This window comes from Drosophila eugracilis, unplaced genomic scaffold (assembly GCF_018153835.1).
Source record: "Drosophila eugracilis isolate 14026-0451.02 unplaced genomic scaffold, ASM1815383v1 contig_445, whole genome shotgun sequence".
NCBI lineage: Eukaryota > Metazoa > Arthropoda > Insecta > Diptera > Drosophilidae > Drosophila > Drosophila eugracilis.
This window is the reverse complement of record NW_024573311.1, coordinates 1,536,936-1,553,877: the sequence shown is the minus strand read 5'-3', so window position 1 is coordinate 1,553,877 and position 16,942 is coordinate 1,536,936. Positions and strand designations below refer to the sequence as shown.

Genomic DNA, 16,942 nt, shown 5'->3' with positions numbered 1-16,942 from the left:
TATCCAACAACACCGAGATAAAGCAAACAAACACCGAGATACTTCCTCACAGCTTACACTGCACGAAACATTGATTGGTTTAGCTTAGAGCCAAAAGCAAATGGAAAAGTGAACAGCTCGGGGAAAACTACTAGGTCGTCCATCTAGGGGAAATAAGCTTACATTTATTTGCATTTATTGGCATTTTCCATCGTTTTGTTTTACCCCAGAATGGTTTGGTGTGTGTGTTTGTGAGAGTTTGTGGGTCTGTGTCTGAATATTTGTGAGACTTAGACACACATATCAGGACACTAACTCTTACACACACAGCAGGTCGTCTTTCATCCGACATCAGGGCCAAAAAAAAAAAAGAAAAGTTGTCCATTAGATTGGACAGCAGCTGAGCGTGTCAAGTGTTTTGCGGTTAGTGCAAAAGTTTTTCTCTTATTTTCCACTTTGTTATTTTCGAAATTGAATAAGCGCATTTGTATGCAATTTATTTAAAATTTGTATTTCAATTTATACTTTGACCTAAGGCCAAAGTGCAAATGGTTATTTGCTTTATTTATTGCCTGGCATTGAAAACATCACTTACATGGCTGCCATTTGAATATTTAAATCACATTTTTGCACCGAATTATATTAATATATTTAACAAATTTCTCATGTATTATTTATGAGTTTAATTATTTATTTGAAGTGTAAATTATATACAGAGAATTTCCTTTGTGATTTAAAACACAAAAAAACGATGTTGTTTTACTTTAAAATGAAGTATAGGTTTGCTTCAAAATGATTTATTCTTTTCAGATTCCTCTTTTCAGTTTGTTATGCGCTTAGTTTGCAATTTTAGCTTTGAATTTTATACATTTTTTTTTAAATCACAAAGCAGCAGAAGTATGAAACACTATTAATCGTTTATGATTCATGAGCTTAAATATTTCATAGCAGAGTGCATTTATTGCAGAGTGAAAACTTGTCCGAAACTGAAATTTATTTTTTATGCCGTTTGCAAGCGCTACAGACCTAATTCAATTTTTGCTACCTTTTTCGAATCGAACAAAAGGAGAATCAAAACTCACTAAGCCACTCACTACGTATACGCAATTATTTTATTTCACCTCCTGTATTCAGTATTTTGGCCTTGTTTTGTTTTTTTTTTTTGCCAGTTATTTTAAATTGATTTTCGCTTGATGGCAACCATTCATACAAATTCAAGAATGAAAAAAGAAAAAATGAAAATCCCAAGCGTATAAAATGGGCAGGGGGAGAGAGTGTGGAAAAACTGTTAAAATTGCAAATGATCCATGGGCAATTTTAATACACCAAATGGCAGGTGGCCAACTTGAAAAAAGGCGACTAACAGGACTTTAGTTAGGGGGTTGGAAGGGAAAGAGAATTTTGGAGAAAGGAATGATGATTGCCAAAAGCGCAGCCGTGCGCATTGAGGCGCGTGCACAGGTGCGCTCGAGCGTTGTAGTTCTTAGTTCAGGCTCGAATGCGGGCCATAATTGAAAATCATTTTTCACCGGACTTAATGCTCACCCAGAAATGTTATAAACTGCTAGCCATACTTTAATTATCCTGCTGCACACCAAAAAACTATAATTCAGAATTTGCACTCTACGGTCGAAAGCAGCCAAAAAGAGCGAGACCCAAAAAACAAGTATCCGCCATGATGGTCATTTTGCAGGAACTTTTTTTCCTTTCCCTCAGCCAAGGCAATTCAACTTTATCGCAGTGTCTACACTCGATTACATTGTTATGTTCACAGGCTGCCAAAAAGAGGGAAAAAATCGAAAGAAAAGTAACTACTCCCATCGGGACATCGAAGAGATGCCAGCACTTTGATCATTAGCCGGAAAATGACCACGGACACGGTGCAGATAAGCCAACAGGGCAAAAAAAAAAAAAATAAAAAAAGAGCAACATAAAGAAAAAAAATGTCATCAGGAGAAGGGCAAACAAAAGGCTTAACAAGGATTAGCAGTGTAACCCAGATCAAAAAAATCTTAATGGCTGATATGAAGCAACTTAAATTCTGGAAGCCCAAAATTATGCAACGATATTTGCGCATTTAAAAATCGCTAGGGAAACGCTATGAAAACGCAAGTACGCCATAAGTGAAAAATCAAATTGGGTTCAGCACACTCGTTCACTCACGCAATTGCAGCGCACTTAACCCAATAAAGTGCCTACGATCCAGTTTCAGGCCAGATGTGTCAGCATATTGCCCCAACTCATATCCCCATTCGTCCTCTCTGCCAATCCTCCGATTTCCCTTCGTCGTTGGCCTATTACCTCCGTTAACCAGGCTAAATACTCTGACACAGGCACATCGTCGTTTTATGGCCGTAATGCGATTTACGCACAGTGGGATAAAAGGGATAATAAGTGAGGCAATCCGATGAAGTTGAAAGGGAATGTGGCAGAATAATATAGTCAATAATTTATGAAATTTCATAAAAAGTTGACAGATTCTTGGTAAAATTTTTCATTGTACCTATTTGCCAAGATTCTATGGCTAATGTATAATATATTTCTGCCCTTTAAGCCAAATAAAATTTGAACGTAATAGTTAGTTAAAAATATCTGCACTACGTCTGCTTCAATATCGATTGATTATTTTATTTTAAGCTCCTTAATTGACCTCAGCCACTCGGCCAAATCAAGCCAGTAATTAAAAATTCAACATAACCCGCATTTGTTGGATTTGGTCGCCGCAGATGCCATCGATTTTCACACCATCAACGTCAATAGCGTGAAAATGCGCAAAAATGCTGTTGCAGTCAATAAGGTGGAACTTTGTCGTCCTGCCACACCAGCAACATTCTGTTACACCAACAACTACAACAGTTACCATTGCAGTAACAAAAAGAGCTACCATTGCTGCTACAAAAGTGAAAACGATGATGGCTTTGATGCCACTTCAAATGGAAACGTTCCCATACATCATACCAACCTACCTACAGCTCGACTACCAGCTCGTCTGGTTCTTAGAACCCACCGACTGTTGCGGGCCTTTTGTTGTTTGCCGAATGCAATGGCATTTCCGTGTCCGCCCCCTGGCCACGCCCTAAGCTACACATGTCGCACACGAAAGCGGCAACATCAGTGTACCCTGTAAATCGTAAATTGGCAATGTTTCTACGTTATGATTGTATAAGATTGAATCATTTTTAAAATATGTCATCAATTTTTAATATCTAAGAAATTTTAAAGGTTTTATATATTCTATTCTCAAATTTCTAGAGATTATTTTCCAAAGGACAGTTAACCTTCTATAAATTTCCTTGTGTAAATAACATATTTCTTTGTCAATATCAAAATATTTGTAAGATATTGACCTGATAGGCTTAAAGTAATCTGATGATTCGGAAAAACTGGGCAATGAGCAAATGGAAATGCATTCAATATTCTTATCTACCTCAAAGAAAACTAAGTTATTGGCCATTTGGTTTATTAAATTCATAAATTTGGTAGCCAAGCCTATTTGCAAAGCTAGCCAATTAGCCTTTATACCAGGTACAGATAGGAGCAAAAATAGCACAATTTTCGGAAAATTGCAGAAAAAACATTACAATATCATTAACTAATAAAAATATTCATTCTTAATAACATTTAAAGGAACTCCTAGTTGTACTAAAATTATGTCATTTGGGTAGAACAACCTACCGGGTATCTTTCTGTCGTGGACCTGGATAAAAGCATTTTTGGCTTGTTCGTGCTGCCTATGGCCCCGTCACCCATTTTTTTGTTTGCCGCGCTAGTCCGGAAATGTGCATAAAGTGGAAGTGTATTGCGCATTGGCGTGAGAAGAGCCATTGATGCTACAGTCTTCCATCCCCCTCCCTATCGAATACGTACTCGTACATATAACCCATCTGGGGCGCCTCCATTCCACTTGGAATCTTCTGGGCATGCCGGAGGCGCCACGGAAGCCAGACTCAGACGCTGGCGAGGTTGATGAGTTGCCAGGCATTGCATCGGCATCGCCAGCGCTCTTGGCTATTAACTTGCTCAAATATTTGCTCAGGCAGCCGCGATGCACTAGACGCTAAAAACAGCAAACATGGCCAACACAAAGCAAACAACGGTAGGGCTCACAAAAAAAAAAAGAGGCAAAAATGAGCGATAACGTGGAAGGAAAATGTCCTTTTGTAGCTAGAGTAAGCCAACAACGAGCAGCACAGCTTCAAAGGAACAACACTTTTTTGTTTGCGGAATACAAGCTGAAAGCACTTAGAATCCACAAAAGTGTTTATGGCATACATTAAAGTTTAACTTAAATTACCCAGCAGAATTTGCAAAATATTTTATGCTGGCTTACGGCTTAGTGTCATAATTAAGCCATAAATATGAAAAAGAGAAAACAAAAAGGGAGGCTTTTATTAAAGATTCTAAAATAACAACTTTAAAATTCTGTTTTATATCTGTAAATCAAATATATCTTTTACCCAGAAATCATTTCTTAAGACACCATAAATACATTTCCATTTTATTTAGATTCTATTGCCAGAAGCCTCGTTTAAGCACAGTAACTAAGTAGCATTACTCAGCCTAATAATATACCTAGAAATTTCCATGAAAAACCTTAAAGAGGCTTTTCTCACAATTGAAAATGAAGCAACGCTCGAGCGTTCTTTATGAGGGACTCCGAGGAAAACAAATTTAGCCATAACTTCTAATGCTAACCCCATGACCTAGGCGAAATTACATTGAAATATATGAAGACTTTCTCCTTTTGGCAACAGGGTTACACCTCCCCTTACTCCTATTCCACCAAAGAGACCTTTGTGCGCTGATTGTAAAACCCTTTTTAATTAACTCGCACAAACTCGCGAACAAAACGCGTTCGCGAGTCACAAAGTAACACAAGCGCCCAAGCCAAAACGCGTTTGCAAGCCATTTTTATTTGGCGTTACCAGAGGCAGAAAAAGACCTGGCCCGAACAGATATTTTCCCTTGCATACCCTGCCATCCTACCTCCCTTTCACTTTTCCAAAACATTTCTGAGTTTGTTTTTCCTGGAGCCTCACCCCGACCGCTTGCATCATCATCCTTATCCTCAGCCCCTCAGCTTTACAAATTGTATTTCAACGGTTTCGCGCTTCATTAAAATTGCTGTTAAAATAACACACGCACATGCGGCAGGCGGCATGCGGCGGGGGTACAGGGAAGCCCTTGCACAAGGACGCATAGAAATAGCTAGATATACTCGCAAGGATGCATGGTGAAAAATATTGGTAAATAAGTGGCCTTCTGAAGAAGCTTCAGGGATATCAGAAATTAGTTTTGCTTTAAATATATTTTTAAACGTAAATTTTGTAGTTATTTTTACATTTGCTAGTCATTTAATATTGTCAGTTTTTAAGTTAGTATATAATTTTTCTAAGTGCAGGACTGCGTGTTTGTAAGCTTGTGCCAGCTGACAAGGCTTACAATATGATTTTGTGGTTCTGTTCATTTTTTGAGCTTGGTCTGGCTCCTGTTGTTGTTCTCTTCTGAGTTTAAAAAATTGTTCTCCGCATATAAACACACCATTCAACGCACTCGAACACACACAGACACACAACTGTGTATTCACGAACATTTGAGTTAACCCATGAGTGGAGTTGGTTTCTTTCCCTTTTGTTGGCTCTTGAATTGAGGCACTGAATTCAGACTCATCCAGCTAGTTTATAGAGTTTATTTAACTTCAAAACAAACATAAACCACAACTTTCAGAACTTTGAAATGGTTCTGTATCTCTTCGTTTCTCAAAGAAAGTTAGACAAATTAAATCGGAGTAGTTGGAGATGGTTTTAAGGCTTGTGGAAGTAATCAAAGGGAGGGTTATTCAAAGATTTAGTTTATGGGTAATATTTATTAAGCAAATAATTAAGTTTAAAGTGAAAAACAATAGAAAAATGTCTTTAAATTAGTATTTTATTTGCTGTAAACTATTTAGTTTGCTAAAAAGCTTTACAAAAAGAATATTTAAAGTTCCTTCGCAAAGGTTTTTTTAATACAAAAGACAGACTAAAATTAAAAGCAATTTCCAATCTTCAGCCCACAAAAGTCTCATCAAATTTAAGCATTTGTGACCTAAAGCACGCCTTAAACTTCTTAAAATGCGCCTGGGCCTGCAAAGATACCCGCCAGGCAAAGTGTCACTAAATCTCACACCTCGACACCCAGAAGGGTTAAAGAAGGGAATTTTTTTTTCGGCGGCATTTCTTTTCTTTCTTTTTTAGGCCATAGGAGGTATTTGTTTTCGTTTCGTTTTCAGTGTTTATTTATTTTATGGCCCTTTTTTCCGCTGAAGTTTCAAAACAACAACCAAAAAAAAAACCGACGACAACACCAAAAACAAGCTAAAAAAGAAAACCAAAAATGTTTTCCAATTTCGTGGAAACGGCAGACAGAAGACAGGCAGAGAGACCTCGATGAACGGCTGACTGAGTGACAACAACGTTGGTTTTGGGGGGTGGCTGGCGAGCAGGATAGGGGTTAAGAGGGCGATAGGCGGAAATTTCGGGTCTGGCGGAGTATATTAAAAGCCAAAAAGTTAATGAAGCGTTAGGCGCTGCAGACGTAGCCGCAATAAAGCGGTCCAAACAGCATAAAACAGCAAAAGAGCAGGAAATTTATTTATTACTTTGCTATTTCCGCCCGGCCACGTCCCTTAACTTGGCTATTTAAACAAAACAAAAACAAAACCCCAAAAAAATAAAACCAAAAGCGAGAAGCATTTCAAGTTGCTACTTCAAGTTTTGTGTTTTTTTTTTTTTGTTTTTTGCGTGCTCCTTCTGTCAGGACACGCGCAGCTGTTGATTTTAAATTGTTGTTCTCCTTGTTGGCTGTGGTTTTGTCAGCTTTTCCAGCTTTTCCCGCTTTTCTCACACCGGGTTCTTTGTTTCTCTGTGTAATAGTAAGGGTGTAAGAGTAAGTGAGTGTGTGAGTAAAGCGGGAGGACTCGCTTTGGGCCATTGTCTTTGGCACTTGCCTCTAAGCGGCTACTTGAGCAGTGAAACCGGCACGAGGAGCATTTGCATTTTACTTCTGCTTTCACTTATTCTTTTTTTTTGCAATTTTTTATTCTTGTACGGGTGTTGGCTTTCATTTTTCAAGATTTTTTTTTTGTTTTTTTGCTGCAGCAAATGCCGCAGAATGCTTGTCAGCAATTTGTCATCCTCCACAGCTCGTCCTCCCACTTATTTGTTCCGCTCTGCAGCAGCAGGACAATGAGCCATTTTTGTTGCTTTCCCCGCGTAAAGTTGAATTGCAATTAAAAAGCAGTTCAAACAAGTCGATATCGAAGTTAATTTGACGATTAAACAAAGAGGAAGATGTAATTGCAGCAGTAAGGGGCAGATTAATGAACTTTTAAGTTGAAATTTTGCTTATTTTTTTTGGTAAATTAAAACTAATTAAGGAATTTAAGTTGATTGATGGTTTTTAAGGCATAAATATATAACTATAAAATGCCCAGGCTATGCTTTGTACCTAAAATATATTTAATATACGCATGTTAAAATGTTTAAAGAATGCTTCTATCAATTGAATATAAAATACGAATCTCCTCTGAACAAATTAAAGCTTCTAAGATAAAAGTAAAGGAAAGCAAATCAGCATTTATCTTCTGTTATGAAGATGAGCCTGTGATCCTGTGATGGTTGATGTCGCAGCCCGCTTTATTTATTGACTGTTAAACTTTTCATTAGCCATTTCGTTTAATTCGCACACAATGGCGTGAGATTGAAGAGGGCACTGAAGAGGGCCAAGGAGAGCTGCGGGGACTAAGGGTATAAACCCAACAATGGCGAGGAGAAAATGGCAGCGGATATACGCAGCATCACAAACAAACAACCAGCGGCACTAAGTATAATGTATTTGTGTTGAAAGGCAACCACAGTGGCAGCTTTATTGCCAGTGTGTGGGTGTTTTTGTATGTGTGTGAATCAAAGATACAATCAGTGCGCAATTGTCTGCGTTGATGAGCAGCAGGATCTGGGAGTAGCCCATTCTTAGACCTACCAATTCCCAAGCCTTGGCCCATACAATATTTGCTCATCTGTTTCGCTTTTTGCTCCTTCTTTTTATCTTTCTCTTTTTTTATGACAAAAAATGCCTCGTAATCACAATGATAATCATCACACATCTGAAATACCAATGGGAACTTCACGAAATTCATATAATTTCTATTATTATTGGGCTGAATGAAGAGCTTTTTATGCTGGTCATGATTGAGTTTGAGATACAGAATTTGAAATACACTCATGAAGTTTAAAATCATTGAATTTAACATCAATGTTATATGGAGAACTAATCATAATTTCAATTCACTTGATAAAATACATTATTTTCATATCAGGATGTTTAGTACATTTGGTGAGCCATCCTATAAAACCATCAAAAACATTCCAACTTTAATTAAAATTTGATTTATTTTACTTTCATATGGTAATTATTTGAGAATTTATTTCTCTTTTAATTTTTATTACCCACAATAATGTTCTTTAATGTTAAGCGAACTCTGCCGCTAAATTAAATTAGATTTCAGTTGCAGTTTAACTGAATTTCTGTAAAATTCATGCATTTTGATTTAACATAATCGAAACGGGCAGCCAGAAATGATTTCCAGTGCTGATGTTTGGCCATAATCATCTGTATAGTTGATGTGTAAAATTGGTAAACCTATTGATTTGCAAATGAGTAGAACATCATTTGAATATCGTCTCTAATTAGATTCCACATCCAATTCTCGTACACAGCATGCAAATTCTGCAAACATAACTTCCAATATGAACTGTGGATTATTAGTACATAACAAGGATCATGTGCCGTTCTCATTTGCAAAATTCTAAACAATGAATCGCATTTTCCTTGTTTTCCACAATTCAACAGAACTTAACCTGCTTTCCTGCTCCGCTGAGCCGCAAGTATTTTAAGCGCATTTTCTTCGTGTTCCCTTTAAGGCGACAACTTTTGGTATTTCAAATGCGAAACTTGGGGAAATAGCAAACAATTTACAGCAAAATATACTCGCCTTGCAATGTATTCTATTTAATGCTCACACTAACAATGCCTCTGTATTCATGTATGTATGTATGTATGGGTGTGCATGTATTATTTGTGCTAAAAACGTCGGCAAGCTGACAGCATGATGCCAGTCAGCCAGCGATGGCCCGCATAAGTATGCTACAACATTATGTGTATGTGTGGAGTCTAGAAGAATACTCACACACATGCCTCTAGCTTACTTACACTCATGCAGAGCAGAACAGACAGGACTTAAACAAGCATTCGAGTAGTGTGACATATTACAACACCCCCATTTTTCCACCCATTTCGCCTCTATTGCAGTCCGCAGACCTTTAAGCGAAACTGAAACCGAAGCCTTCATCTATTTAGATGGCAAATGTCGGTGCGAGTTTTTCCCATACATATATATATTTTTGTGCAGAAGAAACTATCCACTAGAAAAAATATTTAAGTTAAAAATTTTCTTTTAAAAAAGATAAATAAATTAAATAAATTACTATTTTTGAACTTTTTTATGGCCTTTTATTCAAAAACAAAACAAAAATGGTGTCAAAGCTACCTTTTCCTCCTCATTTACCACATCCTTACATAAATATTTACCATTTGCAGTTTTTAGCTGAACATTAAATGTTTACCCGAGTGCAGCATTTCAGTGCTGCACCCACAAAAACCGCCTGATGACGCCACATTCAAGTGATTCTTTGTGTGCCACAATATTTTATTTATTTATTTTTTTAAGAAATGTGTCAATTTAATGGCTTTGCTTTATGGGCGTGGTAGATTTGAAAATGGGACTGTCCACCCACGCAAGAATGCATTTTCCCACAATTTTCTACTCTCTGTTGATATTTCATTCTCTTTTTTGTGGTCATTGCTGTGGTCGATGGGTAGAAAAAAAAACAATATAGTAAAATAGAATTTATACTATGATGATGCAATTGCAATTGCATTGTTAATTTTGCAAAGTGCGGTTAACCGAGCGGGAAAAATATGTTGCCAGCAATAAAATTAACCCGCTTTGTATGGGTTAAAGTGCTCCCCGTAAAAAACATGCCTGAGTGACTGACAACAAAAAAAAAAAATGGCTTAGAATTTATTTTAAATGTAATTGAAAACGTGCAAAAAATACCTTTCTGTAAGCTGAAAAATAAAAGAAAAAAACAAGGAAAAATATACCATGGGACTTTATTCTTAATCGCCCCTCTCACATTGCCCATTAACGGAATCATAAATTATTAACTAGGCACGAAAATCTGCAGCTGGATAAATGCTCTCAGCCAGAAAAGTGCGCTCAAGCAGACAAGGGCCCAACTCGAGGGAGGCTTTCATATCATATATGGTATATATATCCCCAAAAAAAGCACATCCATACACATGAGAATAATGTTCATGATGACGATGATGATGATGGAGATGGTCCCGATGACGATGCTGATAATGAAGCGTACAACTCAAAGCCAGAGCACAGTTATTTACATGAAAGTACATACAGAAACTCAGACTAAAATTGAACGACACTCACACTCACTAGAATCAACATTTCCTGTTGTAATACACACAAATTGTGAACAATTTTACTAGTTCTATTTTGTTTTTTTCTCATTTATTCCTTTTCATATTGTTGGCAAGGATAACAGATCCCGTATCGCTTCCATTGTTTTGCCAGGCGTAATCACAACAATGCCCAAAATAATGACGGAAGTACATGGGTACTATCCTGGCCCAATATCCTGTCCAACAAAAACTACCGCCCAAGTGAGCAATATTGGATTGAATGTCGGTGTACGAGTATTTCTATGGCAATACAAATATGCTGAATATATTAAATCAACAGGATGTGCTACGTGATTTGGCAAGGCCCAAGATAAATACAAACAAGAGTCAAGCCAACTGTGAGCCACATAAGTTTGGAAAGTTGAAACCAAATGTTAGTTAGGAAAGCCATGAAAAGAAACTTAAAACCTTTTATGTGGATTTTTTATAACCAAAAAGGTAATGAAGCATTTCTAGTCATTTGACTCTATAGTTTTTGCCTGTTTTCATTTTGTGTGGGAAACGTTCTGCTGCTCCAATTAAAATTTCTTCATTAAATTGCAAAAATATATTTTAAATACTTTTATTTTTGATTTTAATACATTTGGGACATCAAAGGTCCATTACATAGTTTAACTATCCTAGTAATTTCTGTTTAATTTAAACTCAAACTCACCTTATTCCGCCCACATTGAGTATAATCCGATTTTCGCCATCCATGTTGCATGCAACAGTTGTGGCAACAGCAGCCGCATGCCAAACTAATTCTTTGATGGCCCGCCAGCAAATCGAACAAGAACTGCAACACCTCTCGAATAGCTTTTCACGTGTTGTAAGCTTTATATTTTAACCAAAAAAGCTGCCACAAAAATATATGTGGATGTTCTCGCGTTCAACACGGCGTATGAGCAATCTGCAGCCTTGGCGTAATACTTTTTAATTAGACTTGGGCTCAGGTTGCACTTCCTCCTCCAACTACTCTTAGCTCTTCGCTCAGCACTCATTCACAGGTCACAGTTTGTTCTGCACTTTGCATTTGGTGGCTTTGGGTTTATGGTTTTAACTTGTCCTATCTGCATCGTCTCCTTCCAACGTCATTTTCCACTTCTGGCCCTAGGCGTCTCGTTTGTCCTTTGACTGGAAATAAAAACGAAACAAAATGGATACCAAGGACTTTAGTCGAGTAATATGCATACCGAGATTGGGTTAATATCTGTGCAGTAATGCGTTATGTGCCCTTAAGATATATTCGCTTATGTAGATGTAAATACATTTTATATAAAGTGCATTAGATGTGTATGCAAATCCCCGATGCGCAAAGTGCGCCAGCTTCAAAACTATTTTCCTTTGACAAACGCAAATTTAATTATATATTTTTAGTGCAAGGAATTTCTCAAGTATTTTCTCAAGGAAAGAGCTATTAGAGGTTGGTATTTTAGTTGCAAAGTGGTTGACATTGTTGTGTGTTTAAAAATTGTTGGTTTGAATGAAGATAATGAGAGAACTCTAGACTTTAAGATTTCCAAAAATCTGTCTGAATTATAGTTGAACTTAAACTTTATCCCTGGAGCGAGTTTACACCTTTAAATGACAAGACAATAAGACCAATATTATGATGGAAACTATTTGTAGATGATAGCTGCCCAGAGTTAAGCTACTTACTTGCAATTTATCTCCAAAACTTATTCACAAATAATTTATTTTATTAATTTTCATAAATACAACCTTATAAACCTTAAAAATACCTCCACAATCGTTTACTTAAGAAAAAACGATAAAGCAACCTTAAATTTTTAAAATGTAATATAGAAAAAACACATCTTTTGATGAAAGACGCGACTCATCGTTTCACTTTGTCAAATACCGGGAAGAGGCAGCTGAAAAGCCTGATATAAATAACATATACGCCACGTAAAAGCCTGAGGAAATTTTCAAAATTACGAATGAAGCGAAAAAAAAAACACAATACAAAAAGAAAAGTGAAAGTTAACGTTCAAGGAAGTCAAGGAAAACGTTAGGCCTCATCACTGCGGCAGTTTAATGGCCCAATGATGTGGCCAGATATGGAGACAGACTTGCATTGGAAATTCCTATACATATATATACTATATATAGTAGGTTCAGTTTTTTCTTTCTTTTCCCTCTTTCATTTCGGTCGCTTTGGCTGAGTATGCAAATTTTTTACTTGGCCGCACTTTAGCAGCATTTGGGCCAAGACCCGGGAGGAGCAAGCCGGGGCCATGTGTTCGCTGTCAAAATGACAAAATGTTGGTTAAGTGCGACGAGAGCGCAGAGAAGTCAAAAGGAAGAGTACGAGGGTAAGAGTGAAACAGAGAAGAGGTAGTGACAAGACCACTCCACCGATCAACTGACTGAGTGACTGACTATATAAAAAGGACACTCAACGGGAAATACGGCTTGCAGTCGGAATGAGATTCCGAGTGAGCAGCTGGGGCCAGCATCAAGTGCGTCATCAATCTCGGCGGCGTTTAGAGAGACTTTCCATTCATTAAGTGGCTGCCGCCGCCGAGGATTGACAGGAGCAGCTCCTCATCGCTGAGTGCTTTCAGTTCGCGCTTTGTCTTTGGGTTTTGGTTTCCTCCATCCTCCATCCTCCATCCTCTCACCCTCAATCCCACCATCCCTGTACCTCACGGCTGCACCGCCTGTTAGTGGCACTTCTCAGTCTCAGTCTCCGCCTCCAAGGACCAAAACCAAGGACCAGGGATCCACCGATTTTCCCCGAAATCAATCATTTGCTCAACGAGGCCCGGCATGTTCGAAGACGGGTCCTATCAGGTCCTTTGCTCGTTTCCCTTAGAGTCTTATGCCCAAATGTGTGTTAAAGTGAATAATAAGTTTTTGCCAATTTCGTGTTCTGATGGAAGCGATTTGTTTAACTGCCTTCGGGGAATGTCAACTGTTATTTGGTGAAGGGTATTGTTTAACAATCGGAAAAGCTAAGGGAAAGTGCTGGTTAAATTGGGCTTTTTAAATTTTCAAGCAGATCTTTAAGTTTGACAGTGAGATATGTATTTGTTTCAAAAGGAAACCCAAACTAGTTTTCATATATTTGATGTCTTAAAAAAATCTATATTCCTCAATTCCTCATAAACTTCTATACTTTGAGTTTCAACCATAAAATTTTTATAAATTCCAACTCTCTGTGAAAAATTTAATTTGGCGAGTGCAAACAAAGCTTATCAATAAAGCAAAAATAAATGGCCTGAATAAATGGAAAGTTTGCGTTACACGAATTTCCCATTTTAATTGCATAAACGCAACGTCACTCATACGCCACATTAACCCAACTGTTTAAAGCAACTCTTTTTCACAGCGGAAAAAAGCAAAAACAAAAAAACAATGAAAAACCCAACTAAAATGGAGCAATGAAAATGGACGCAGATAACGCTGACTCCGAGTCGAAATCTGAATCAAATTCCGACTGTGGGTTAGTGCCATCGGGAGAAGCAAGGAAAATTCGAAACAATGCTGCCCACAGGCCAATCGAAAAAAAAATACACTAAAGTCATTCCAAAAAGGGAGGGGGAGAGGAAAAGTTTTGCTGAAAACAAAACTACGGAAAAACTAAATAGAAAAACTTTCGGGTCAAACAAAACGTTTCCCTTTCTTTCTTGCTGCAGAAATAATGTGCAAATGAAGAGTGCAGAAAATGGCAACACACACAGACCCATAAATCGAGTTGCGTTTCCCTTGTAAATTAGAGATGCAAGAGGTCCCGACGCCCGACGATTCTGGTGATGATGGAGAAAATCAATGGCCAGGAAGCGGGCTCCTTCGGCGTCGCGGGAAAACTATTGCGGACAAGGTCAGCCCCAGCTCAGCTCAGCCCACTGTACAATTGTCCAGAACGGAAATAGACAGAGCCAAGAGCCAAAAATGAGGGTAAGCTTGAAGGGAAGTTGGGAGGTAAACATTTGGAGAAGGAAAAAAAAGGAATCTTCTCTGTTCCTAATATCGAAAAAAAAAGTTTTTAAGGCAAATCCTTTCATCTTATCTTAAGAATAAGCTTTAAATTTTACTGTACTATTATTTTACTATTTAAATTTGAAAGTTATTAGATTTGATTTTCATTTTATAATTTTATCTATATTATATACATTATATATATATATATATATCTCTATAAAGTTAGTTTAAAAGCCACTACCATTCCATAAAAGGGTATATAAAAACTGATTGCAAGGCTCGTACTAAATGAGAAGAAAAACTCTATCTGACTTGTTTGCTGGCAGGCAAAATGCAGCCAAATGACAAACAATCTAGCTTCAGTCTATTGTTTGTAACTGTCTGCCTTGGAATGCATTATTTATCAGTTTCAAACAAAAGTTACTTAAGTAAAAATATTGTGAAAAAGTTTGCAAACTAAAATAGACAAGTTTGAAAATAAAAGAAGACATTCGAACTCACTTTGGATAGGTAAAGTTAAGTGAGTAGTTTTTGAATAAAGGTATATATTTAAATAAATTTTAAATCTATAAAAGTTAAACTTTGATACATCAGGTGATAGGCAAATTGCCCGTTTCTTCATCAGTATACAAAAATCGTACAACAAAGGATGCCTGATCAGAACAACAAGCGAGGCCCTCAATAATCCGACAACGGAGCAAAAAAAGAGCATTGGCCCATGATAATAGCAAAAAAATTCCATAATTCGTTTGTTTGACCAACTCCACAGCATCCTGGAGGAGAACAAAGGGAAGGACCAAACGTAATCGCAAAAACATTGGCCAAGGCAAAAACCGACTCAGCAAATGGGGCGCCTAAGTAGATGTTTCATGGGACACCAAGGGGGGAAAATCGTGAAAAATCGAATTATGAATACGCTGAGACAGGGAAGGAAGAAAAGCAAAGGGAGAGACATAGGGTGGCAACGTCATGCAGCGCATTTGAAATCATTGGCCTGTACTGAATGGGATTATCCTCAGAGTGTTTGTTTGTTGTGCTGCTGCTTTCGCTTGCTTTTAGCCCGAAAAATATGATTACTATTTGGCAGCAGCTCCAACTTTATGGCACTCAAATGCCACGCCCTCTGAAAGAGTGGGGAGATTGGCGTGGGTGTGGCTGCTTCCTGGATATTTCTCCTACCATCCTTTTGTTAGGCATTAAATAATAGACCATAAGAAATTGAATTGTAATTTATGCCATTTATTATTCCTACACAGCCCAAGCCCAAGCCGTTTCGTATGCATGTGAAATATGTTTGACAGATGCATAAATAATTAGTGGGAGGAAAGCAGGGAGAAAGGTTTATTACGGGGGTGTTAAGAAAATACAATATTTATAGAAGAAACACAGAAGAATTAAGCAAATTTATGTACTCTACTGCAGTCAAAGGAAATGAACAAGTTTTTTTCTTGAAGCGATTATTTATAAGTTAAATCTGTTTTCAAGCCATAAAGAAAACTATCCCCTTAAAACTAAACGCAAGTCTCTTAAACTAAAATCAATAACCATTTATTTATGAATCAAACGAAATTTAAACATAATTCTCTAAAGTAAACATTAAATATAATCCAAAAAGGCCAATGAAAAACTCACTCTTTAAACTCCCCACAATGACAAATGTATCAATTGAAGAAAACTTGCCACAATCATTTCTCTCATGAAAATTCAGTTGTAAAACGTTTTCGCAGAGACCACTCATCGATAAATACTTTGAAGTAAAAAAAAGAACTAGAAAAACGAAATCATAGCATAAAGATTTATTATCGACATCCGCAGCAGCTGTCAGCATAGAGTGAAATTTATGTTTTTCCTTTTGATTTTCCACCCGATACTCAAACTTACTTTGCTTTTTATATATATATTTTTGTGGGAAACCATCGCATCAGTCACCGCTCATTGGCAGTTATGACCCGACTCCACTTCACAGCGTTTTTATTTTTGCCTAACTTTTTGAAAATCTCTTCAACTACCTAGGAGTTCTTCAACAGGATGGCCTAGAAATAGCAATGTTTTCACATAACCAACATTCACGTATAAAACTTATTTTAGTGCTTGCTTTTCTGCGAAAATCCCCACCATTACTCTTCCTCAGCTATTCCTTGTTGAATGCAAAAGTAAAACTAGAGAATTTTCCCTTTTTTTCGTGATGTTTGACATGTAAAAATATTTGAACTAAGCCAGCCAAAATGGAGGGGCGAACTATGTGTGTCTGAGAGGAACTATTTTCTTTTCATTTTCCATTGCCGGCACAGCACTTATGATATATAATAGACCATGGATTTCACATAAATTATGTGAGTTGCAATATACAGAGAGAGAGCGAGAGAGATACTGGCAGTGCTCTTGAAGCGACCTATTTATACTGCTGGCATTGGAATATTGAAAAATATTTCATTACATTCTACCATTGGAATATCGCAATTTGCTCGGCTGG

The 16,942-nt window shown here is 37.3% G+C and overlaps 1 protein-coding gene across 1 annotated transcript in view; it reads right to left on the bottom strand.

Annotated features, from left to right (window-relative positions):
* LOC108108341 overlaps positions 1–16,942 on the bottom strand; it is a 44,171-nt gene that overhangs the window by 22,963 nt on the left and 4,266 nt on the right. Inside the window, exon 2 of the mRNA XM_017216380.2 lies at positions 11,216–11,676. Coding sequence (XP_017071869.2) covers positions 11,216–11,259 — 44 coding nt within the window. The 5' untranslated portion in view covers positions 11,260–11,676. The remainder of the gene's footprint in view (positions 1–11,215; positions 11,677–16,942) is intronic.